This window comes from Pempheris klunzingeri, chromosome 3, assembly GCF_042242105.1.
Source record: "Pempheris klunzingeri isolate RE-2024b chromosome 3, fPemKlu1.hap1, whole genome shotgun sequence".
Classification (NCBI taxonomy): Eukaryota; Metazoa; Chordata; class Actinopteri; order Acropomatiformes; family Pempheridae; genus Pempheris; species Pempheris klunzingeri.
The window spans coordinates 6439107-6465647 of NC_092014.1; the positions used below are offsets into that span (position 1 = coordinate 6439107).

Sequence of the window (26541 nt, forward strand, 5' to 3'; positions counted from 1 at the left end):
ACGCCAGTAGAATCCCATAAAATCAGTAAAACCTCTTTTAAACCTAATTAAACCTCTTATCAAACCAGCAAAACAACACACACATCAGTAAAACAACCTGTAAACCAGTGAAGCCTCCTATAAAACACACACACCTCTTCCACTGAGCAGCTTCAGTCATCCCACTCATGACTGTGTCATATAATCATGGACTATATAACAGAATATAAAGTTACATAAATATGAAGTTGAACTGGTCTCTCCCGTGAACTTAAATCTACTTACACAACATGTGGATGTGTGATGAGAGGTCTGATTATAATGTTACATCCATGACACAACCTGACGAACCACCACAACTTATTTAGATGTTAGTTAGTTAGTTAGTTAGTTTTCTCTCCATCTCTAAAATGCTTCGCTGTGTTGTTTTATTGTGTTTATTTTCAGCCTCTCTGTTTGGTAAATCTGTCTTCCTTTGTTTGCAGTGTAGACAGTTGCTCCAATGCTAGAACAATGACTTTTTATGCAGAACTTTCTGCCTTTGAATCAGGCTTTCACTGACAGCGGAAGGAACGTGAGCGCACATCTGAGTTTGCAGAACAGCCAATAGGAACGCTCTCTCTCTCTCTCTCTCTCTCTCTCTCTCTGTGAGAAGAACTGTGATTGGTCAAAGTCCTAAATCACGAGCGAGATGTTCTTAAGCCTGAAAACAGAGCAAAGAGGAGGTGCAGAGGTTTATTAGTTCTCTCTCAATGTCATGTCATATCACAAGATGATTAAAATTATCGATTTTTTTCTCAATGACACCAAAGATAAAATGCTTACCTCAGCTTCAACGGTGACTTGGAGTCGGTTGGATGTGTTGTAGCTTTGTCACTCGTAGTGTGACCACAGCATAATGTTAAACACATTAAAAGACAGACTGGAAAAAACGATATTCACAGTGTTGGTGTGGTACAATTCATTGGCCGCTGTAATAATCACTCCCCCTGTCCTTACTGGCCCTGAGGAGATTCCTTCTCAATGCAATTTCAGTGTAAATATCAATTTTCAGCTAAGGCTGAAATGAGGCTTCGCTGCAGCTCGGCGAGGAGTCACTGTCTGAGGAAATAAAAAGAGGGAAATCTGAACTAAAACGCTAGAAGATCCCCACTGGATTTGACAAGTTCAGCAGGTTGAGGTCCCATTTTAGCTCGAGCTGTGTTTTGCTATGCATTTTTGCATAAAATGAGGACTTAAGATTTTATGTCTTCTCTCTAATAGACAGATTTCAGTCAGTCAGTCATCTCTTTCAGTGTTCATATGGACACGTCTGGGTTGTTGAAACTTAAGTATCTTCTGTACATACAGAAGTCCATGTCACATGTTCGTAGCCATGCATTTCTGTTTAGTAAATCATGGCATGATTTAGCATTTTGACTGACATTTGCATGAAACTAGTGCAAAACATTTCTAATGTGACAGTTGCATGTTTTAATCACTTGACACATAACTTTTCTCAAGCTAGAAAAGAAAAAAGGGGAAGAACAAAGCGAGAATCTAAACAAATTCTTTAATATTTATTTGCAGTTTCACTGTTCAATCACAGAAAATCATTTTTCTTTCACTCAGCGAGAAAACACAACTGAACACAACATTCATACTGTATTTAAAAGCAAGTGCATAAAATTATTAGGCAACTTCAACCATAATTTAAAGGGTTAGTTAAACCCAAATAAGTTTGGCAACAGACTGAACACTAAACAAGACAAACAAAATACAGCACACATCAACCTCCAGTATGACAAAATATAGATGCCGAGTTAAACAAGTCCAACTCAGACAGACTGAATAGTTTAATAAGTGCACGAAACCTGGCGGTTTTTAGCGTGTCATTATTTTTCTGCATAGTTAGAATATATTAAATTTAGGAAAATTATGCAGAGCGCACACTATCATTTACAGGACAGAAATAATGTATGCAGTTTAGCACTAAACTGAACTCCACCTCTGCGGTTAATAGATATATTGAACTGCATGTGGACAGTTCTCAGGCACATTGTTTGATAAGCACTTCCTCAGCTCCTTGTCTTGGCACATCTCCTTTCCTCAGGTTGATTTGTTTAGCTTGATTATCACTCTGACATGTGCAGTCTCCCCACAGCTTCTCCTCCTCCAGTGTAGACATCAGTCCATGGTGCCAGCCATTTTGTCATCCTAACTGTACCAAGTCCCCTTGCATCAAAGCAGGATGGAGGAGCTAAACAACGAGAAGGCATTGGGAGGAATCTTTGCCTTTAACCAAACACCTTGGATGATAAAAGATTACTCCTTGATCTGTGTGTGTGTGTGTCAGTGCTTGGGAAACGTTGTGTGTTGTGTGTGCAGACAGTTATATCAGCAGTATTTCAGGCTCTGACACGGCGCAGTAGAGCATGAAGCCCATCTGGTCCACCTGGTCCTCTGACAAGCCGCTCAGCAGATTCACAGCTGGCTTGAAGTAACTGTGTAACGCTGCTTGTTCGAGGTAGCCAATCAGCTCTGTGATGCACTGCTGGAATCTCACATCCAGGCTGGCCTCGGACCAGTCGCTCTCACTGTCACTGAGGTGCAGGATGAGATTGGCCAGTGGGGCGGCTTCGAGAGGCCGCAGGGCGGGGTTCAGCCTGCACACCGCCTTGAGGATTTTGAGCGCGTGTCTGCGGTATCCGCCGTCAGCAGAGTCGAGCTGAGCCAGGCGCTGAGTCTCCCAAGGGTAGAGAGACAGATGCCAGGCGTTGACCCAAGGAGAGGTGAGCTCAGGCTGGGCGGTTAGAACCACGTCGGCCTCCCTCAGCAGAGGCAACATGGAGATGAACAGCGACTGACTGCTACTCTCCTCTCCTTTTTCATTTCCAGGCCTGAGGGTTAAAACAAAAGAACGGTCCATTAGACAGAGCAAGCACATCAGGTTTAACACACACAAACATCACACAGCTATTTCTTTTAGGATTTGAAGTATTCTTATGTCATTGCCTTTTTGATACTCTCACATGTAAGACTGTGGGCAGGCTGTTACGCCCAGGACACTGCCTACCTGAGCAGCACATGTGCATCGTGGAACCTGGTGCTTTTTATTTTGCCACCCATTTTAACAGGATATGGCAGCCACACAGCTCGGCTACAGCTCAACTAAAGAGCTGGCGTCTCGCTTTTTAAAATTTTCTAATTTAAACTAGACAGTGAAAATGATCTCTGATAGTTATTTTGACATCATACCAGCAACATTACACACACTTCACTGCAGTTTAAGTGCCTGTACCTGAATGATGTCACATCATGACAAAAATATATTTAGAATTAAGAGTTAAAAGCTTTCTAGCATTTCTGTAGACAGAATATCTTAATTTGTTAGCATTTGATGGCCAACAGCTTACCACTGAAGTTTAACCAGTTTTATCATTTTTTTCAGGAGTTTTAATGTTAGTTACTCGCTACATCGTTGACTATTAAGAAAAACTCCTGAACTTCAAATTGTAACATCTAATAGTGCAAAACGAAACCACAGCAGAGGTGTTAACTCATAAAAAGAAAGTGCTTCATTTGGAATTAAATCTCAACATCGAACAACAGTAAAGAGCAGACACACACCGAATCTCCAGTCTCAGGTCTGGTCCTCCCAGGACAGGTCTGACGAGACAGTCCAGAGTGCTGCTGATAGACGGCCAGTTTATGGTTTCCATGACAGCTTTACTGAACATGTTCACAACAGCCTCTGCAGACAGGTAACCGCCCACAAGGTGCCTACAGTACAAGACACAAGGAGAGACTGCTTTGAGTGAATGAGTCAAGTTTCTATCAGAATGTTTCCATGCATATCTTAAGCCATGATGCCCTGCCACTGCCAAAGACTTTAATATTAGTTTTAATTTACTTTTAATTATTTTTTTGACTGCAAGCAAATATTCTTTGATTCCAGCCTCTCAAATCAGATAATTTGCTGCTTTTCTTTGTCATATATCCAAATATTTTGGTCAAACAAAACACACATGGAGAAGTCACTTTTGGCTCTGCGAAGTTGTGATTTTTCTGATGTTTCAATTAATCAACTCAGTTAATTGAAAAAAAGAGTATTGAGAATGAAAATAATTGTTATTTGTAACCTTAGATGTAGTTGTATTTGCTAATTTACATACAAGAGATGATGGCACAATATTTTTTACATTACTTGGAGTAAAAACACAACTGTTGCTAATTAGCAGTAATAATCTTCTACTTACACCAACTGACCTCATTTATTTTACAAACAAGAAGTGCAGGTTCCCTGATGAATGTCAGTAGTGTGTGTGATAACCTGTCCCAGTAGCTGCGTCCTCTGGGGAAATATTCCAGATTGATACGTCGGACCATCCAATGCAGCGGGTGTGTGAGCAGTGTTTCCTCTCCCGGGATGAGACGCCACAGAGAGGCTTCCAGCTGTAGAGGCACCAGCAGACACGCATGGTCCGCACTGACCACCTGAACACACACAGAAATGAACCAAGGTGGCTTTTAGGGAACATCATGCTATAGGACATCACTGAAGGGCAAATAAAGGTCATGTACAAGTGTTATCAGCAAAAAAAAAAGAAGAAGCACCTGCAGGTCATCCAGTAGAGAACCTCCGAGGCTCATTTCTCCCAGGGGCATGTCAGGATGACGGCTGTGCAGAAAGCCCTGGATCTCAGTGCAAATGTCCAGAGCGAGAGACTGAGCCCTCTGGACCTCAGGAGGAGCCAGTGCTGCTCTTGTGTGATAGTACTGCTGCAGCCGCTCCTGAACACAATTTACAGTTTTCCAAAGATAAAGAGAGCGCAAAGTCTTGACAAAACGAGTCAGTCACTGTTCAGGCAGACAGCTGCTGTCTTGTAGTTAACAAAACAGTTTTGAAGTTTTTACACTCCCACTGGGAACACATACAGTCGTCTCCTGAGTAATATCATATTCAAAGTCATTTTGTGCCTCTGAGCAGACTTCAGAACTGACAGGATGATGTCTTGCCTGTTAAGTTGCTCCAAGGAAGAAGCTAGTAAACAGCAGAGGAACAATGCTGTGTGTTTTCTGCTACTGCTGTTAAAGAAGCATTAAGGTGAACAAGCAAACATAAACTAAGTGCGGTTACACATGAACAGTTTTATAGAGTATTAAAGCTCTACCCATCTCTATTGGGGAATTCTGAACATTAGGGCAAAAGTCATTTAAATCTTGAGTATTGGCCAAATAGATCTCTATTTTTTCCAGGTGATCCTAAATTACCCAGTGTTCATTGCGAAAGCAGCTTTCCAGTGATCCAGAATGGAAATTAAGATGTGCAACTACTCATAAAAGATACAATTTGCATAAGCTTTCTTCAAAAAAGCAAATCCCATTGTTTCAAATCCCCTCTTATGCCCAGTCATGCGTTTGCGACTGCTCTACTAACATTTACTGAACAAATTATTTCATGTACCTAGTACAGAATAATTCACAGCATTCCTGCTTATGTGGATGTTCTGCACACTACCTCAAAGCTGTTTCACGCCTGTTTGACTTCTTCTATACAGCCAGTTCACAAGCACACACAGTATTTTGATTATGCAGGGCTCTTGGGGCTCTGTGCAGCCTAACCAGTGCATAACAATGTGTATTCCCCAAGCGCTGCGCTTTACAAAACATGTTACACATGCATAAATGAATGAGCTAACACTGAGCAGAGCTCTAAGAGCAGCTGCTAAGGCTGAATGCATTATCTATGCCTTCAAGAGCTCAGAGGCGAAATGCCAGAGTGTACCTGCAAACTGAGGACGCACAGCTGGAGCCTCTTGGACTTTGACTCAGATTTAGACTGCGTCTCCAGAGGGGACATCTGAGGTTGTTGGCACAGGTCACCTGATACAGAAAGATGTTAAAACAGCTGTCCAGAAATATCAGAGGGCTTAGAATATACTATTAAGGTAGACATTTTTGTGATATTCATATGTGTGTGATTTGCCTGAACACTTGTGGTTGTTGGGATGTAGCCGATACCTTTCTTCTGTTTGGCTGCTTTGGCAACGTGTTTCATCACCACGCCCTCTATGCCCTTCCTGATCAATGTGGGGGAGGCTGACACCAGACTCAACTCCTCCCAGCTCTCAGCCATCTTCTGCTCCACCTTTTCATCGTCGGCTGCACGGCCTGCGCGCTCTATCAGCTAAACACAAACAGTCATTGTCACAGACGTGAAGTCATGTATGACGAGTGATGCACCGCCAAAACAAACACTGCCATAGCCCGGGCAAATAAAGGTAGATTTAAGAGGCCCAAAGATAACCTCTGCCTCAAGGACTTTTAAACAGACCATCCAGAGGAGTCTTTGCATGTTTTCGTCCATTAAGTGCAAGTACGTATTTCATATTATTGCTAAACCAATTTCCTGTTGTCTGGGCAGCAGTAGATTTCCATTCAGTCCACGACGATGCAAAAATCTACTCATCAAAACTCTAAATTTCCAACATACTGAGACATTTGGTACTTTATTACTGCGAGCATTTTGAGTCTTTCATTTTCTTTGTCCACTTGAGTTGATGTTAATTAGGTTAAATAATAAGAGTCAGCAGCCAAACAGCATTCATTTTAACCCACAAAGCTCTGCCTAAACTAGTGACGAAGAGACGAGTTAGAGAATTTTCATTTTCTTTCTTTCTTCTGGACTTGACTGCCGGCCTAATTGCCTCCGACTGCAATCTCATACTAGTGTTGTGCTTTTCAGATTCATGGGGAATCTGTTTCCCCCAGGTCAGATTTTTATGGAATATTTGGAGGCTGTAATTACAGACTGATTTTCTGTATTCATAAGAAGAGTTCCTATGAATGACGCACTGATGTGATACTAACAACCTCCATACCACTCACCCGTTTCACTGCCAGTGTAGCAATTCCTAGCATGGCCGCCGCGCCAACTCCCAGAACCAGCCGGGCATTAGACAGCAGGAAGTCAATCACTATGGTGATGCCATCCTCTCCTCGCCTCCGACTGCCATGGAAGTTCATTGCTTCCTTTTTTGTGGTTAGCCTTGGGAGGGAAGAGTGCATAAATTCAAGTGAGTGGAAAAAAACATAAGACATGACTGTCAGGTCGACGGGAGATGAAGCTGCAGCATTTTTCATCTCTAGAAATCATGGATTCAGCTGCATGACTACATGAATGTTATAAAGTCAGAATAAACCATGAGATGAACTGAACTGTGCTCTCCACCACCAAGATCAACACCACCAGTGAGTCTTTTGAATGAATGATCATCATCCCTACAGTGGAGCTTCACATGGAGAATCTGCCAAGGAACCCGAGAGCTGCTCTGGAGGTTTATGGTGGTCAAACACCTTATTCATAAACTTTCTTTTAGTTAGCACCTTCCAGTGCTGTTTTCAGTTTCAGTTAAAGAACAGGTGAATGTGTTGAAAAACATCATGTAAAACTGCATTACGTTTGTAGTTTTGTTTTTGCTGTGGGAGCATCATGTGCCTCATAGGAACAGATTGATTTCTTGTGAGTGTAGTTTCAAAACAGTCACTAATCTATTAAATTATTCTGCTTCTTTTAGAGATAAAAATGTTATTTAATGCTGAATGGATTTTAAATCAGCTGTAAATCCCCTCGAGGCAAAGCTGTGATTTGTAATATTTGGCAAGATAAATAAAAGTAACTTGACTGATAATGAGTACAATTTTCCCTTCATTCATGACTTTGCGGAGAATTTTAATTTTGAGTAACTGCTGCAGTCTCTTACTGGCTTTAAACATATAGTACATCTGGGTGATATTCTAGGCCTTAAACTACCAAGACGAATCTTGTTTTATCTATTTATTTTTTTTTAAACATGAAGGTCACAGACTAATCAGACAAGCATTGCAATTATAAAGAGAGACGTGGCAACACTGCTGCTGGGTTGTTTCTCTTGGCTGATTCTGTGCAAGAGAAGCTGTTCAAAAGAAAATCTTATATGTTTGAGGTGTGCAGATTGGCCTCATTTAAACACACCTTCTGATTTGTCATAGGAGGAAAATCACATATATATTTAATTTCAACAATTATTTTGTAGCTTCTCATCTGTAGTTTCTCACTTCCAGTGAGCCAAATTGAATGCAGCCACCATTAATGTCATTAATTACTCCTGTGACTTTCCTTCTGTGACATATCAAAATGTCTATGACAAAGGTCTTTTGGTAGAACGGCTGCCCGTCTGACTATAAGGCCTGTGATCAAGGCCAGAATGACACTGCAGCAGAGGAGTATGTTTCTCAAACTAAAGTCATGGTGAGGTTGTTAATGATAGGAAACAACTGATCCTTTAAGCTTGCTCATTTCTGAAGCATGTGACCATGAGATAAATATACTTTTAGTGTGGACAAAACTGCATGTGTGCGCTGTGCTTGTCATATTTAGCACCTGAGTTTCAGATACAGCCACAGGACGTTTTTTTTAAGCCATTTCAGCCAAGCTGTGTCCTCTCTCCATGCCAGAGGTACAGGATCCCACAAATGGTGACGCGCTCTATTTATAGACCCAATACTTGCCTGAGTCAGATCAGCCAGGTCAAATATGTAACAACCTCCCAGGTCAAATTACAGCACAACAAATGTCTGCAGCACCTTCAACACGTTCAACATCAGAGCAGAGTTAAATTTTTCTGTTTAATGTCAGGTACTTTACTATCAGGCCTTGCAAAATGACTCCTGATGTTGACAGATGTTACCTAACACTGGTCAAACTGATAATGGCTGCAAACAAAAGGAGCAACTGATCTACTGATCTAGATCAGTCTTTCAATAATGCTAGTAGCCAACATGCTGTGTCCAGACCAGCACAACTTTTCTGTAACATACCACTAATTCGGAAACACTATTTAATGTGCAATTTACCCTTAAAATATACCACATGTTGGTGATACAGTGGCAAATGCATAACATTAGCAGCATCATACACCGAGAAGCTGTTACTGTGAGTGAGGGCACTGCCTCCAAGTTAAATGGTGAAACAAAAACGCTTTGTTTGTATCGTTTTCTTTCGTGTTTGTGGGATACTGCACTGACCAAAGGTGGCAGCACTGCGATACGACAAAAACGATATGTAACATAAGGACACCACAGAGAAAGAACACTGTGACTTCTCCTGCATGGATCTTAAACAAAGCATTATTTTAACTTACCTTGCGGTGTGATTACATGTGGTCCTCTGGGCCGGACGGCTGACATGTTTAGCTTAACACATAACGTTATAACTTATCATTCACCTGCTGAGTATTTCCCTTTGTGATAGTAACACATACAGCCTGCAGTCTAGTCTACACATTATCACTAACGCCACAGACTAATAACATGACATTTAGTAACGTAGCACCAATGTCTACCTAGCTAACCTACAAGACTAACTAAAGTTGGCTATTTTAATGTACTTTAATGTGCCAGAGAGGAGCAGCAAATGGACGTATGGCAGCCAACTCCTGCTAGCAGCTAACGTCAGTTAGTGAAGCTAACGCTAGCCAGCTAGTTAGTTAGCTCCGTTAGCAGTGAGTGACAGCTCGCTAGTTGTCCCTCTGCTGCTGTTAACGGTAAATAAACTTACCACACAGTGCGGGGAGACCAACAGTCCGACTCCACACCATTAGCGCTTGATAAAATCCGTTTTTGATTATCTCCAACAGCAAAGCGTTAAGTTACTTTGTACCGTTGACGGACATGGAGTAAATATAGCTCCACTGGCTAGCTAACAGCTGCTGGCTTCTTCTTCTTTGTTTTAATTGTGGTTAGCATTCAGCGTAGAGGTGCAGTGGCGCCTCCAGGAGACACCGACGAACTACATCAGAAACCAATAAGTGGAAAGTCACCAAATATTTTTACTGAAGCTCTGTGTTCAAGTACATTTTTGAAGATTTTTTAAAAAACCTAATATTGCCTCTTACTGTAAAATGTAGAAGATAAAAGTGTATAATTACATTGAAAGTATTTTCTTTAATGAATTATAAATAACTTTCTGGAAATATTGAGGATGCATAACTACTATACCAATTAAGTGAATATTAGGAGGATGTAAAAAGTTGTTTTCTTTTTGTCTCCTAACCTTGAGAGACAATCATCTCAATTGATATAATCAGTGAAATCTAAATGAACAGTAATCAATAAAACTACTACTACTAGTGGGACAATAAACATGTTCTTGAGTTGTAACCTGTTAAACAGACTTTCAAAACTTGAACAAAAGTCATTCTTAAGGGAAAATATACTCTGATGATGAAGAGAAAAATATCTCTGCTAGTTTGACGACTTGCTTGAGTGCTTAAAATTGGTCAGTGTGAACATGAATCTGGACAGCTGACTATGAAAGCGAGTAGTTTGTCACTCCTCTGCCTGATGCTTGAACATCCAGCGTGGTTGAGGGACGACCATGCTGTAATTAATGGCAGACCAACTCTGTGGAGACAATTTCAGCTTTATTTCATTCAGGCAGCACCTTTGTAGCAAAAAATGTGACCACTGAAAACCACCTTCCGTGCCACCACTATGTCCACAAAGTTAGTGTCCCATTCTTTGTTTGAGGAACTCAGACAGTCTTTACCTCTTTTAACCATTACCTTTAACTTTCACCAACATGTTCAAGCCCACAGTTGTAGCAGACATTCAGAAAACCATAAACATAACTCCTGTTTTTAGAAAGTAATTTCTGCTCCGAACCGAGGTTATTTTTTGCTCATGTGTAACTCCAAACTAACCTAGCGGCCAGCTAATAAGTACCTCTGCCAAATATGGCTGACTGCGAGCAAGAAATAAATTTATCTGTGTTTACACAGCAAACCGCAAGGACAAATACATCTGGAAATTAAGTCTCTTCCCGACTGCCCGTTTAGACACAAGCTAAACAACACAGACACAATAGGGTTGATTTTGCACGAATTAATTTCTGACTAACCCAAATACCACCCGATTTAAATGAGGAGAAATTAGATTTAATACAGAACAGCGATAACGTGGCCTCTGTCACTCTATAAGGAAAAGCAACTTCAGACTGAAACAGGGGTGTAAAACAAGGCCTGAGTTTTTCATCACTCCATAAAGCATCATTTTAGTCGATGCATCATATTGTAACCAAGACGAGCCAAACAGCTCAATCAAATCATAACAGAGAAAACACGGCTGTGCATCTGCCAGTTGTTCCAACTCAAACTGCAACAGGTAGGCTGAAGTGAACAAACAGCAAAGATCTGGGATGGCACAGTAAAGGTACGGATCAGAAATGTAGGTGCGAAAAAACAAAAGGTTTCTTTCTGCATAAAAGTTCCCCCAATCAAAGACTATACAATCGTATTGTACATTATAACAAGTTAGATTACAGCTTCGGTTTTCTTTTGTACAAGTCCATACATACATCTTTCTTTTAGCTCTTGCGGTCTGTACATCTTGGTTACAAAAAATACATGCAATTTTGAAGTATCTATGGACATAGAAACAAAAAAAAAAAAAAAAGTTTAAGGTAACTGAACAGTTTAACAACAGAGCGAAACTGCAGTAAGAAACTTGAACTTCTGTACTGTGTAGCAGCTCCCTCCGCCAGAAACAAATATGCACTCCAACAGATCCAGACTCAAATCAAAACGGAGATAACATGATGATTGTGCTCCTTGTGCCAAACTAAAATTGGAGCCAAAAAATGACAACTGATCGAAGAATGTTACAGTATTTAAATGCATAAAGGAGCGAGTATATTTATATGTGTACATGTGTGATACAGAAGTGCTCAGTGGCGTCTCATTTTGACTTTCCGTCCCGAACTCTCCCGGTGTTTGTCAGAGTCTTGACCGCGCTTCCAGTAGTTCTCTGAGTTGATGCTGTGGCGACGGTGACGGGACACTGACGGGTGTCTGTTTTCCTCTTTGTCCATCTCGAGAACTCTCGGCCTGGTGGAGGACAAAGATTGAGATGACAAGTCAGATTTGGATCATCGCTTTAATCAACGGGCTGTGATGGCTGTAATACAATCCTTTGGGGAACTCGCACCTGATCTAAGTATGTTTGCTAAAAGTGTATATTACAGAAATGATCCCTACAGAAATAGACCTGTAAGATCTACCGCTGTCTCCATCAGTAAGTTTGATTGTGTTATTGTGTGTTACACAAATATTGTGATGGATCCAAAGTCTCAAAGTGAAGCAAACAAACAAACGGACAGAAACAGCGGTAGGCCAGGAACTCAGGTGTAAAATTACTGTTTTTGTCAAAGTAGTCTGGTGGCTTTGAAACAAGCACTATATCACTATTTCTGTGTAACAAAGGGGATCTTACAGGTCTGTCTCTGTAGGGATCCTTTCTGTAATGTTGTCAGACACTTCGAATAACAATCTGAGCCTGTCAGAGGCAAAAACAAGCACTTTTAGTGGATGTACTTTGATCGGCGCAATTTCCCTGAAGGATTACATTACAGCCATTGTAGCTTGTTCTCAGCTGGCGACTGAGGTGATCTGCTGGATCAGTCCCAAAATTCATTGGGACTTCATTTCGAATTCAAATAATGTAAAAATAGGGCCCAGCTTTAAATATACAGGAGATATCCTTTAAGCCCTTTCAGACATTTAATATGCAACATTACTGCCTTCATCAAGCTGTTAAACAGATGGCTTTTACTCATTCAGACATAGGTGACTTTATACATTAATGTTCATTAAGGCTTCATTCAGACATGACAGCACATTAATGGGAAGAACTGGGTGCTCACGCAATAGAGAGCGGCGTGTTAAAATATTATGATATTGAGTAACTTGAGAGTTGTCTGCTCTCTCACAGGCTGCATCACTGATGGGTTTTAAATTATGTTGCTTTTGAAGTCTTAATTAATGACCTGTGTTAGCGTGAGGGACGCTTGCCCTCGCGTCTCACAGTGAATCCACCGATACATTTTCACATCCATCTCATAATTTAACGTCATAAGAGAGCCAACTCTGCTGCTTGTTTTGAAAAAAGTCTGACATGCACAAACATTTAATGACAGGGTGTTAAGTTGGGACTCATTTAACTCCTATTAGCTCATATGCTGTATATAAAATGCTGAGTGTGTGCTCGTCTGATTATTACAGGTGTTTGTACGAACTCCTCAGCAACTTAAAGTGGGATCTTTCACTGAGTTTTCTAGTTACTAAACTGACTTCATGCATAGAGGATGATTAAGATAAATGTATTACAATGCAGAGCAGTAACAAGGTGGACATTTCTCTCTATGGATGTTTCACATGTTGTGTTGCTGCAGCCTTTACACTGATCTGACTACATTTCATTCTGGCCTGGACCATAAAGCTACCGTCATGACTCCTGTGTAAAAGCTGCCAGTGATGCTTATTCAGGCATGAAACCGACATGTTAAATGGCCGTAAAATTCATGCTACGGGGTGCAGGTATGAAAGATTTTAAAAGGCCTTCAAAGGTCCACTCAGATCCAAACAACCAAGACCTGAGTTGGGCTGCGTCGAAATCAGATTTAGTCTAACTGGGTAGAGGCAGGGGCTTGTCGTATTGTCAGGGCCTGTATGTCAGTATATCTAAGTGAGCGGCGAGACTGAACACAACCCTATGTTTAAAAATGCAGAAGGCTGCATTGGTGGGGGCGTGTTGTTTCAGGTACTGGTGAGGGGATGAAATACAATCCAAGAGGTACGACTAGAGTACCAGATCCATGAGCCTGAAGGCTGATCAGACGCCAAAAACACAGCACAGCGATTATGTCATGAGGAGGGATTTTACAGGTCTGAATGGTTATTGTGGCAGCAATCATTTTATCTTCTGTCGCAATGATCCAAAGGTAAATAGTACAAATACAGCATTCATGTTGCAAAGTAACCTGCCAGGAATATTCACCAGAACATATTTGACTGGCAAACGCAGCGACGCACTGGATAAAGTTGCATTGCATTCCTGCAGGAGTTGAACCAGCTTCAATATTTCTGACCTGCAGATCTTTAGCTGAAGCCTCCTGAGTTTGCATCCGCACTATGTCAACAAAATGACCTCAGTCAAATGAATGAGAGGGCTCCATTTTGTTAAACGCAGAGCGTATGTAGGTCTGAACGCAGCTTAATATCCAAGTGCATCCAATCGTGTGATGTGTCGTAATCATCATGAATGAAAGAGACAAATGAAGCTGTGAATTGCAGATAAAAAGATTACATGCTTTTCTTTACAGCCACAATTGCTTGTCACGCCGTTGCCGGGGATTAAGGCAAGAATATTTGTGAGCCTGAAAAGGAAATGTGAATGATGTTTTGAATAGTAGTATTATATGAATTAAAAACTGCTCCATGCCTGAAATCAGGAAGGTGTCGGGGAACTTAAAGGCATGGCGGACAGTGCCGGTTGATTTGCTTCCATTTCCAAGTTTCTCTAATGCCTAATAATGATAATATCCTGATTTCATCCTGATTTTGATATCAAATGTAACTATCCTCAGGTCTGTTTCTCTCTTTCTTTAAATGAAGATTTTTCAAGGGCCTGTCTCAAATATATATATATATATATGTATACCTGTGAGCAGCATCAGGATCTGCTTTGCGATGAGAACGTTTGGCTTTTAGAGGAGCGGGTCTCTCTGCAGGAGAAGAGCTTAAAGGGCTGTCAGAGTCCAGTCGAGGAGCATCAGGTCTGGTCCTGGCAAACATGAGCACAAACACGGGATCAGAGCCACATTTCATACAAGACAATCACTTTATAAATGACAGTACGTTGACTAACTTTCTGAGGATGATGACTGCGCGCCGCTCCTTGATGTCTTGGGGCCGGATGCAATGGGTGATGTCATCAGCAGCGTAGCCACTGAGGGAGAAAGATGTTTTCAGTAACTTCAGCCCTCGGCAGTTCAATCAATAATTCAATCAATGCATGACAGTACACACAACCATAGTCACCTGAGCACTGTGACACTCCCTCTCCTCACAGGCAGGACGAACACCGGCTCCGACACACGGATCGGTTTGAACTGGAAGCGGCAGCCGAAGCAGAGCGCGCTGTCACTGAAGAAGGACACTGAGACGATGGGCCGTGCAAAGATGTGCAGAGGATCTACATGTGACACGATGCAGCCGCCCGGTTGATAATCATTGATGACAGCACTGTTGACGAACCCCTCTGGGATGACTCCACTGGACACCAGACGCTTGATCACCAGCTCATGCACCCAGCTCGGGATCTCATCCACTTCTCCTTTGCGGTACAGCCTCTCCTGGCCAGGTCCACGCTTCTCCAGCTGGGCTCCATACGTGTACCCCTCCCCAAAGAAGTACTTGTTGCGGAGGGGTGCCCTGTCCACGGTGTGCTCACGGTACAGTCCAGCCTCTCCCTTGGCCACCACGTCGTCGATCTTCTCCTCGATGAGGGCGCACTCCTCCGGCGTGAAGATGTTCTTCTGCAGGATGCTGCTCCTCACCCGGCGGGCCTCCTGCTCCCGCTGCTCCGAGCTGTCATCACTGTGATCGTACTCATCGTCGTCGGAATCTCGAAACTTTCGCTTTCGACCTTTTCCGCTGCCGTTACTCGTCCCGTCCACGTATTTCTGTTTCTCCTCGTCTCTGTGTGGAGTCATGGACTTCAGCTTCTCCCTCAAGTCAGAGTATCCGCTGGCTGCCATCTCAGCCAAAACAATACGACTTCCGTGGTGTGACGTGAGCTCCTAGCTAACAGATAGCATGCATCAGCGCTGCATTTCAGCACCGTTTTCACTGCTTCTACTTAAAGTGAGCGGACTGGGTGTCTTAGGTGATGGATACTGCTAGCTTAAGGGACCTCTCACTCTCACTCACAGCGCACAGAAGTAGCTCACATTAGCTAATTTGCTCCGCCGCTGTAACACTGAAGCAACAGTCTGATGTGAAACTAGCTAATCTGTTGATGATATTACCAGGGGCATGCAAACAAGCACAGCTGTTTCTTCGACGCTGCTACACGCTCGGCTAGCGGAGAGGCTAACGATAGCTGGTCGAGCTGCTTGGCTACCAGCTAGCTAGTTGGCTAAGCTATCCTGGCTTGGTCTGTCCGTCGCCGCCTGGAAATACCGACAAACCACGCAGCAACATTTCACATGTCACCGCCAAATTCCAAACCTCGGGGCTCCGGAGACGTTTCCACTCAGGCTTTTAGCTCAGAGAGTCCAGGAAAAACATTGTTATTGTCCGCACAAGGGCTCCGTTTGCACCATCGCAGCCAGGCTTCAAGAGAAAGGCTGAAAATAAACTCGTGTAACCTGGTGCCGATCTGCGCATGCTCAGTGGTGACTCTCCGGGCCGGGGAGGGACGGTCACGTGTCCGGAAGGGAAGACACACAAATCCATTTTGGGAGTCTTGAGGGCACAACTTTTACCTCATGGTCCTCCATCTGCTCAAACCACTGCTAATTTAGTCCCACTAACCTCCTCTTTACTTCCTTAAAGATCATGCTGGTCTTTTAAGGTCACTGTGTTGCCTTATAGTGTTACTGACTGTGTTGATGAAACTTTGTTTGTTTCACATTTACCTAAAAAAAAACAAAACTAGTGGAAATAATGTGTTTGTCCGTTTTATAAGATTTAAAAAAAAATATATATATAGATTTTTATTAATCATATGTCAATAATGTTGGCACTATTTTCTTTCTATATACCACCATTTATTAGGCCCAACAACTATGTATTGAAACATAATGTATTTTTAATACTTTTATGCGTACGGTATTCATTAATGTACCTACAGACCTATATTTAGATTTAGCTCCAAAACAATGGGTCAATAATTAATCAATTGACAGAAAACTCATCAGCCACAATTTTTATAATTCATTCATTTTAAAGTAATTTATCATAATTTTTGTTTTATATTGAATACTTTTGGGTTTCAGAGTGTTGGTCTGACAAACTGGGGACTTTGTCATGTTTTAGGCCTTTTTATGTCTCTCAGACATGTCATATGATAAGCAATTATTTGAGAAAATAATTACATATGAATTAATAATGAATATGTGAGCATCACCATTTACCAAAACGTACATATTCAAATCGCTTGTTTGAACCAAACAACAGCTCAAAACCAAAAGATCTTCAGCAATATTTCATGAAAGATGATAATTAACTAAAAATGTTAATTGACAAGGAAAAATGTGCGGAATAGGTTCAATTTTTTTCAAGATGCTGATTTTTATCACAGCATTTTAAAACATTTAGTTGGGCCATTTCATATACTAAATACTTGTTTTTATTATTGTTTAATAATTTTCATCAGCCAGTGCAGAAGCGCTCAAATCTCCCTCTTTAAAATAGTTTATTTTATTTTGATAAAATATTCTTTACAAAACAGGAAAGTTGATGCATTAATATTGGTTAAATAAAACATTAAGTTGTACAGTAAATAGTATTAATAAAAAAATTTAAAAAACATGTTACATATCAGTTATAAAACTTTGTAATGACAAGGCACAGGCCTATGAAGCGCCCTCACTGTTCATTAACAGCTGTACAGATAAAACATCTTTAATGTTTAATCAATTAAAGCTACAATAGTAAGTGCAATTATAAAGGTGTCAACCTGAAAGAAGCATCAACTAATATTGACTTTTCACTGTCTTCAGGACGCACTTTGTACAGTTAATGCATATAATAATCAAGTAGAAGTGAGTTCAGGGAACACTTATGTGTTCAGTTATAATGTTAAACACCTGAAGGCAGGAGGAGGTAGGATATTTTTAAGGGTTTTGTCCATATTTCTGTGTGTACAAGTCATCATAAGCATGTGTTATAACATGGTGATTTCGCTGGGCGGCAGGGTGAGTCTCTTATCCCGCACAGACATCATGTTTTCCACCTGCATGGCGATGACTCGACACAACTCCAGGCCCTGCGGACAAACAGCGGCGACGTGAGCACAGCGACTGTGACATAACAGCTCCACTGAAAACGATTGTGATGTGTGGCCTCCAAAGAGTGTCCTTGTGTGTGTTTTCGTCATACCTGCTCCAGCTGTAGCTGAATGACCCGCTGTGTGTTCATGTCGCCCAGGGTGAGGTCTACGTATGGGTAACTTGTTCCAGCAGTGGGCCTCTGGGTGCGGCTGGACTGCACCTCCACTAGAGGGACCACTGTCATCAGCTCCTGCACCACAGAGACCAAACACAACACACAACTGTCTACTGAAACTATGTGACTCTACTGCTGTTTCAGTCACGATGAGATGAGTCATGTCAGTGCCTCACGATCGTGGATGTGTGTGTGTGTGTGTGTGTGCGGTTCCTTACATGTGTGTTTTTGTGCAGGAAGTGGAGACCGTGTTGATTGACAGCAACAATACAGGGGGCGTAGAAGGTGGTGGAACTGCTGCTGTGGATGTAGAAGAACGAGGAGCCGAACATGGGGAACACACTGATCAGCCCTGCAAAGACAGAATTTAGCAAGAGTGAGCACAGATTTTCACATTTTTATTCTTTGTGGAGGCGCATCATGACTTTATTAGAGGGGAACGTCACAGATTTTACACATCACGTTCAGTTTATTCATCGTGAGGAGTCCTACACTGACTGTGAAAAAAGTTATATAATGTGGCTCTGGAGGAGCTGAACAGAATGACCCATTTATTGTTCAATCTGCCTCTGATCACTGGAGCTCCTCTTTAACATGTAACATATGACAACACCTTTAGAAAAGTGCAAATTTCCACATTAGTTACAGCGCTCTTCTTGTTAATAGACCTAAACCTGAATGCAGAGTCACTGCGTCACATTTTCTCAACTGATTTTCCTTTTATCCTTATTCTCCTATTATAGAAGGTACAGTTGTTACTTTGTAAGAGAACGTAAGTAAAAACTGACCAGTTCAGCCCAAATCGCAGTTGTTACCTGCAGTGAATGTGAACAACTTACCCAGGAACTGCGCTCTGGCCTGGTGCGGGTTCAGGGTCTGCACTTGCTGCATGTGCTGCGTCACCATGGTAACCCACTGCTGGGGTGGCTGCTTTTTGAACAGAGGTGTGGCGATGTACTCCGATAATTCATGTCTGGAGGAAGAGGAGAGACATAATCTAAGATAAACAGAGCTTCCTTGCTTCCCTCAGTGATTTCTCAACATTTCTCAGGATGGTTTTACTCAGTGAGCTGTTGTGTTCTGCTGCCGGCTCTGCGTGTGGGTGGAAGGAGGCAGCGATAACGACAGTAAGAGCAAGACAGGAGTTTTTTTTTTTTTTTTAGAGTTGAGAAAAATAAAGTGTCACGCACTTTAAACACAAAAACTATTGACTGCACTGCATTCTGGTCTCTTGAACAACGAGTTTCTTCCTTTACGGTTGTTGAACATCAGTCCTAAAATGATAAACATTCATTGCAGCTTCAGTGCTGCTGTGCTATAACTATCTAAATGTAACACATAAATAATATAAGTATGTGACATTTAACAACAGGAGAGGCCCATAAATCTCATGTGTATTTCCAGTAAATGTGCTGAAACAGAAGAACTGTTTAAGGTGGAGAAATGTACACTAATTACACACTTAGCAAATTGGATTGCTGTTTATAGGGAAATACGATGTACTACAGTATTAAAGTTTCAGTGGGACCAGAATTTACTATGTTTAAAAGATCTAATTATTCCTTAAATAATTAATAAAATGTATCAACGTTTACTTTTAAAACTGAGTACAATTGTTTTCAATGTAACCACAAGAATCTGGAGGGAAAAAGGGAAGCCAAAAGAAGACAAATGGAGGGAGCTGCTGGAACTAATTAAAATCTGAGGCAGTGTGGACTGTATTAAAACAGGACGGGCTAAACGGCTGTTCAGTGTAAAATAAAATATTAGAGGGAATGGATGAAATTTGGTGGGTGTTTGTGTATTTGTATGTACATATACAGTCAAGGTGCATATGTTTCATATAGTGCACTGTACAGCACGTTTGCATGAAACTGTTCATTTTTCATCAGTGTAAATGCTCTCTGTATATTGGCCTTTATTCTTTTTTTGTTTTTAGACGATTCTTTTTTATTACAATTATTTACTTTTTTATGATATAAGTTTATATAAAGCATAAAGAAATGTTGACTTGGACTATTTTATCATTGATCGCTCAAACTAGAGGCTGTTTCATCAAACACTCTGCTTTGTGGCTGATGAACACCTTTTATCCATTTTACATTTATTGCTGTTTTCTCACATGCTTGGGATGAAGATGATGTCTTTGGCTCTGTGCTGCAAAGCTGCCAGTTTGGAGATCTGGTGGAACTGTTGATCGCTCACTTTCCCATGTGGAAGGACATTTAGCAGGCCTTTACGGTAGTCTGGCAGGATCTACATATACACAAAAACACAGTCACATACACACACAAACACGTGGCTCACATGTACTGCATGTATGTGAATCACGAGCTGTCGTACCTGGTTAAAGTGCATAGCGACGCAGAGCTCGTTGTCGAACTTGAGGGGTTGAGTCCAGATGACCCGTCTGAACCAGAAGCTGTAGTTGGTGTCGACCACCTCGGCTTCTGTCGCAACATCCAGGATGAACTCGTGCTTGTTCAGAGGACGCACATTCTGACCTGGGCATGTGATGTATGCATGTAAAATCATTCATTGCACAGAAATATGCATATTTATCTGCTGTTAATACAATATTCAGTGTCATATATGAGCAATACTAGCAAAACAGATGACAACAGACTGACACACAGACCGAGAGACATCATGTTAATACTTGCATAGCCACATGTTGCGTGACCTGCTGTGCTTTTTAATGGCACACAAGTGAGAGCAGCTGCCAGCTGTTATCACGTTGATATATTTGATGCTAAAGGAGGAAAAAATAACAACAACAACAAGAGGAAGTAAAGAGTCCTGGGTGAGTGTTTCAGGGGTATTGGAGCTTTCAGCACAGAAAACTCGATAAGACGGGAAGCAGGAGCGTTGTGAAAAGTAAAATGTTCTACAAGCAATAAGCACCAATGACGAAAGCTTCTTCTTTTGTTTTGACATGAGCAAGTTTTTTTTGAAATGGTCAGAAACTACATATTTATTCACTTATGGGATTTAAGTGTTTGACGATTTGTGCATTATGTTTGTAAACAGCCCAGTAGAAATAAAGAGGAAAAATGCATGTTGGATTGTTACTGGCAGAGACTCAATGTTGTGATATCGGTATCAGAAATGAAAAGGTGATATTGAGCCGCGTCTTGTTATCTTATTTTGACTGCCCTATCAGGACTGGTGAACATGAGTGACTTTCTCCCACAGCTAGAAACCAGAGAGCAGCCTGACATGCGATCTGCGAGTGGATCTGCTTCAATGACAAGAAGACTGACTTCAGGCGCCAATACATCATTCATTATGCGTTTGTGTGCGAGAGACAGAGAATTAGACGTCTATGAGCTCACCTCGATTGGTGACTAAAAATATGGCATATTCTTCGATGGCCTCCAGTCTGTGCAAACCCATCTCATAACACAGCTCCTCAATCACCTCCAGGGCAACCTGAAAAACACAACAATTTCAACACACACACACGCACACTAACACACACGCACACATAATGTATCACAGCCATCCTCTCATAGACAACATTCAACTGCCAGCGGTGGATGAACACTTACAGAGCAGGTTTTGATTTTCGCATGACGTTCAATGCCTCCAGGAAACAGAAACAGCTGACGCTTTGAACTACGTCCCGCCTGAGGAAGTACAAACACACTCACATAATAAACACTGTACATAAACTGGATATGTCAGATTAAGGTATATTAACATACTGACACACCTAAACCTATGAACAGAATATAAAAGGTGAATTGTACAAATATTTAAGTACAATTCTTATGTAATGTTCAACTTTGAAATACTTTTGCTTTATCTTAAAATTGTATGTACAAAATACACAGAAGTTTATAAGATGGTTTATGGTTATAGATTAAACTATACCACCGTGTCTGTGTCTCTTACTGCATTTTGACTTTGACTAATTAAATCTTTAAAAACACCTTCTTAACTTCAGAGTTTCATTTTTTAAGTTACTAAAAAAGCTGGGCATTGTGGTTTTTACCAGTGAATCCCCCAACAAATGCACTGTTTGCTGGGGGGTATTTTAAGGCTTAAGTGCTCATATTCTTTGTAATAAAGTGACATGTCACCCAGTGCAACGGTGTGGCTCCCTTTATGTGTTTTTAATATTCTTTGGACAACAATGGAGCTCCACGGCACAGAGGAATAAACTAAACTTTAGATACACAGAAAACATTTGTTTGTTTTTGGTCTTTCTGTTCCAGTTTGACCAACTGTCACATGAATTCACTGCTTTAAGTAATAGTAATACTGTGACAGAACACTTACAATAATAGTAGTAATATAACTCAATGTGGCTTTACTTTGAAGCACATTTAAATGCTAATACTGCTGTTACTGTTTCCCTGTTTTATCTAAGTAAAGGATGTGAATACTTCTTCACCCACTGCAGGTAAATAAAATGAGGCACTGACCATCATAGCCTTCAGCTCCATGCTGTTGGGCGGAACAATGCGGCCACCATACTGGAACGTCTTCTTCAGGTTCTGCTCACATGCTTTAGCGATGCCTAACATGTTTAAAGACAACATTAGATGCGGGTGGCTTTGGTGATGTGAAGAGCAGATTCACACTCTGCGATCGTGTGTGTTTGTGTGTGTGTTTTTACCCTGATACTGCGCCCCGGCACTGCGAGAAGCCTGCTGCAGGTACTTCAGCAGGAAGGGCTTGAGGACTTCAGAGCAGCGATGGAAAGCAGTCAGGATGTACAGCAGCCTCCAGCCTCGTTGGCAGCTATCACTTTACAACACAAGATTGCACGGACACACTCAGGATTACAGTCTGGAGGAGGGAAGAGGAGCGTAATGTCTTGGTTCTTGATGTGTGCGTTGTTAACGTGTTAGAGCAGACTTACGGTTTGGAGCTGGTGTTAGCAGTGAGCTGTTTGAGGAGTTGGCAGTAAGCCTCATCCCTCATCAAGGAGAACTCCCCTATGAGCTAAAGGGGAGGACACACACACACACACACACACACACGATCAAACATATACAGATTAGACAGACCGTCAACGAGAAAATAGTAGCCAAAGAAATAACTGTGTGTTTACCTTGAGGAAAGTGCTGACCACTTCCTGTTCTGTTGATCCCCTTGAAGCAGAGTCACCCATGAAACGCATGATTGCTGGACAAAAAACACATCCAGGGTACACACGTCAACAATATTTATAGTGAATATCAGATTTTGTAGAGAAATCCTGCACTTGTGTAGTTAAAATCTGACACACTATACTCTCATTGGATGAATCGGAGCCCTGATGTAATAAGAGAAATGTAATAAGATGATGTAATTAGAGGAGAGATGAGAGAAGGTGAGAACGTACACAGGAAGAGATCAGCTGCCACTCTGTTCATGGCTGCATCCGTAAACTCAATCAGAGACTCAGTCAGTGGAGCCTGCAAAGGAGAAAATCATACAAGAAAAATGTAGTGTAAACAACTCAATGCACCCAAAAACCTTTATGGGTTATGAGATGCTTTAAGTTATAGCATGAAGAAAGGCACCTTGGAGAATTTGATCATTTCAGTGGGCTCTCTGGAGTCTCTGCTCTTGCTTTTGCTCTTCAGGGAATCTCTGAGAACAAAATCAGTCACAAAGTGCAGCCTTTATATTAAAAACAATAAAAGAAGTAAGAGTATTACTTAAATAAAGAGAGAAGCTATAAAAATACTCCATTACAAGTAAAAGTCCCATATTAAAAACCTTACTAAATAGAGAAAACCATGTATTTAAATAACCTCATTATGCAGATTGGTGTATGTCAGTGTTTTAACATTTATTATTCAATCACTGTCATTGATGCACTGACATCTAAACAGTGTTGTAGTTGGTTAAGGTGGAGCTACTTTTTTACTAATTACTTTATCTGTTGTTTGGGAGTTTAAGCTACAACAACGCATCATATCTTATAAACTAATGTGTAACTAACTTAAGTAGAGTACAAGTACCTCAAAATTGTACTTAAGTACAGTACTTGTAAATGTACTTTGCTTCTCTTCACCACTGGATTTGAAATGGTCTCTGTGTAAGCTTAGTGTTTTTCTGTGTGTTTGTGAGGATTTCCATGCATTTGCAATTTGTTTTTCTTTTTCTCACCCCTTTCCTTGGGTTCCCTGCCTGAAGTATTTCTTGGCAAACTCCAACATATCATATTTACTGTCCTGCAGGGCCCTCTCATCTAGATCTCCATCGCCAAATCCATCAAGGGAAACCCTCTGAAAAGCAAAGATTGAAAAACGATCTGATATTCGCATCGGAGTGACTGAGAGAAAAAGACATACTGTGTGTGTATGCATGTGTGTGTCTGTGCACCTCAATGGTTTGATCTATCTCATGTGCAGCCATGGTGGACGCCACGGCGACAGCGACTGCTGATGACACAGCAAACTGTCCCGCTCCTCCTCGAGGCTCTGACTTGCGGTCGAGTGGCAGCGTCAGGAAGTCGGGAGGAGCAATGGGATGGACGCAGTCGGCCGGGAATGCTCCAGAGCGGCTGAACACAGCTCCAAACTTCCAACCTGACACATACACACAGAGCAGAGGGATTACAACACACAGTCATACAAAAGCACACACACACACACCTGGGTGCTCTGTGCCCATAAATAGCCTCACCTCTGCAGTCCTGATCACTATCTGCCTGTCCTCTAACAGCGGGTCAGCTCCTTATCTGTATGCTTTTAACTCTCTCCTGTTACTACGCTGATAACCTGGCACATAATACAGCTTTTGGTCTATTTATAGTTCAGTCAGGCAGCTCACGTTTAAATGTTTAAAGTGTTTATTACAACAGCAGAACATATTTAGAGTTTGGCATCCACACTCCGATCTCATCACTCCCTGCAGCTATGTTTACATGAGATACTGAAGAGTGATGATTAAATATCTTCCCCCTAGTCAGAGCCTACGGGTGGATGCTCGTGTGGTGGTGGGTCTGAGAATAGGTGGCAAAACTGATGCAGGGCAGCAGCAATATTGACAAGGCAGAGGGAGAGATAGGAAATAGTTTAAACACAGGATGTGTTTGGTAGATGGAATAGAGAATGAGGCATATCACACATATAGCAGAGCGCCTCGAGGTCCAAATACTAAACGCAAAGGTACTTCTTTCACTTGTGAGGACATCATATTAATCTTATCTTTCATAACCCTAAAAGCAGAGTCTAATCCCTAAAATTCTTTTTAGCATTTTTCAGCTCATTGTTTTGGTTTTCCAGCCCACAACTTCACTGTTTTGGTTCCATTCACTGCTCTCATCGACATTAATTAGAAAAAAGTCCTGATAAACTTACTGGATACAACACTTAATGGCAGACAGATTAGTTAGCGACTAGCTGGTGAACATAGAGGAACATTTAGCTGGTATTTCCCTCAGGTGTAGGTGGCGACCAAAAACAGAGCTAAATACAGATAAATATTTGACTTCATCAAGAGGACGGAAACACAACTCAAAAATAAAGGCTAGCATTGCTTGTTATCTGCTGGATGTGGAAATATGCCACTATTTGCTAACGCGTTTGCCAGCTTTGCCCCCAGGTAGGTGGTGAGTCCCCACTAAGTCATATCTTTTTATCCAATAATGACCATAACAGATCTCAGACAAATTCAAATTCAGACAACCTGACCATGACGTGCAATGTGAGATTCATTTACGAACAGCTTTGAAGTCCAAATGCCAGAGTTCAAAGAAAAAATAAATACATCACAGTCAATTACAAAAATGTGTGTGGGCGCACAAATTGAGTTTGTCCTCTCCAGAATCTATTACGCAATGAAATGATGTGACTCATCCCATTTCATCTCTTGTGTCCTCAAGAAAAGACATGAATCAATATCTTTCGAACTGCATCGCCATCTTCCATCTCAAAAACAATTTTCTGATACAATACTGTATTTAAAAGAGCTAGGGGCACTGTCAACATCACTGCACCTATTTCTCCTCGGCTTAAGATACCATCACACAGGAGCACGGACACATACAGGCTAGTAAATCTCTCAAAGCTGTTTATTTTTGGACCTCAGCCATGGCGTGAACATCTGGTTACCACATGCAGAACGGTGACTTTTACAGATCTGATTTAGATTTAGATTAAAACAAAAGGACTTAATGAACACTCACCAAAGTCTGGAGTGTCTCTTTTCAGCTCCTCTAAAAACACCACCTTCTTCCTCACCACACAGCCATAGTTGTACCCTGGAGAAGACACACACACACACGCACACACACACACACACACACACACACACAGACGCTTGAATTATAGATCTACTCATAAGATGAGAGGATTTCTACTGCATGTACCACAGTGTCTCACCCTTCTCCAGCCCGTCCATAACCTGCAGCCTGATGATGTCACCTTTGTGAAAACTGAGCATCGAGCGGTTGTCTGTCACAAAGTTTCGCTCTGCGATCACATAGTCTGAATCCTTCAGGGGAAAACGAAAAAACCCACACAAAGGGACGTTTGGTACTGCACTTACACTTGACCATGGACACCATTACTATAGAGCTGTGTGTGTG

At 41.5% G+C, this 26541-nt stretch overlaps 3 protein-coding genes across 3 annotated transcripts in view; all 3 read right to left on the bottom strand.

The window, feature by feature from the left end:
• Window positions 1–1547: 1547 nt before the first annotated feature.
• On the bottom strand, window positions 1548–9705 carry mief2 (mitochondrial elongation factor 2). The gene is made up of 8 exons (XM_070828383.1): window positions 9560–9705; window positions 6850–7009; window positions 5983–6148; window positions 5747–5844; window positions 4576–4752; window positions 4292–4455; window positions 3589–3741; window positions 1548–2858 (listed from the first exon to the last, which is right to left on the bottom strand). The coding sequence occupies exons 2-8, from the start codon at window positions 6985–6987 to the stop codon at window positions 2351–2353; spliced, it is 1404 nt and encodes a 467-aa protein (XP_070684484.1). The 5' UTR covers window positions 6988–7009; window positions 9560–9705; the 3' UTR covers window positions 1548–2350.
• A 700-nt stretch (window positions 9706–10405) lies between these two features.
• alkbh5 (alkB homolog 5, RNA demethylase) lies at window positions 10406–16223 on the bottom strand. The gene is made up of 4 exons (XM_070828352.1): window positions 14877–16223; window positions 14704–14784; window positions 14497–14619; window positions 10406–11885 (listed from the first exon to the last, which is right to left on the bottom strand). The coding sequence occupies exons 1-4, from the start codon at window positions 15593–15595 to the stop codon at window positions 11726–11728; spliced, it is 1083 nt and encodes a 360-aa protein (XP_070684453.1). The 5' UTR covers window positions 15596–16223; the 3' UTR covers window positions 10406–11725.
• Window positions 16224–17649: 1426 nt separating this feature from the next.
• myo15ab (myosin XVAb) overlaps window positions 17650–26541 on the bottom strand; it is a 38285-nt gene continuing 29393 nt past the window's right edge. The window contains 18 exon segments of the mRNA XM_070828177.1: window positions 17650–17829; window positions 17943–18083; window positions 18227–18360; window positions 18848–18981; window positions 20131–20264; window positions 20352–20512; window positions 21344–21440; window positions 21560–21637; window positions 22439–22533; window positions 22633–22763; window positions 22879–22961; window positions 23071–23144; window positions 23344–23416; window positions 23525–23594; window positions 24117–24235; window positions 24333–24538; window positions 26140–26214; window positions 26336–26447. Coding sequence (XP_070684278.1) covers window positions 17728–17829; window positions 17943–18083; window positions 18227–18360; window positions 18848–18981; window positions 20131–20264; window positions 20352–20512; window positions 21344–21440; window positions 21560–21637; window positions 22439–22533; window positions 22633–22763; window positions 22879–22961; window positions 23071–23144; window positions 23344–23416; window positions 23525–23594; window positions 24117–24235; window positions 24333–24538; window positions 26140–26214; window positions 26336–26447 — 2019 coding nt within the window. The 3' untranslated portion in view covers window positions 17650–17727.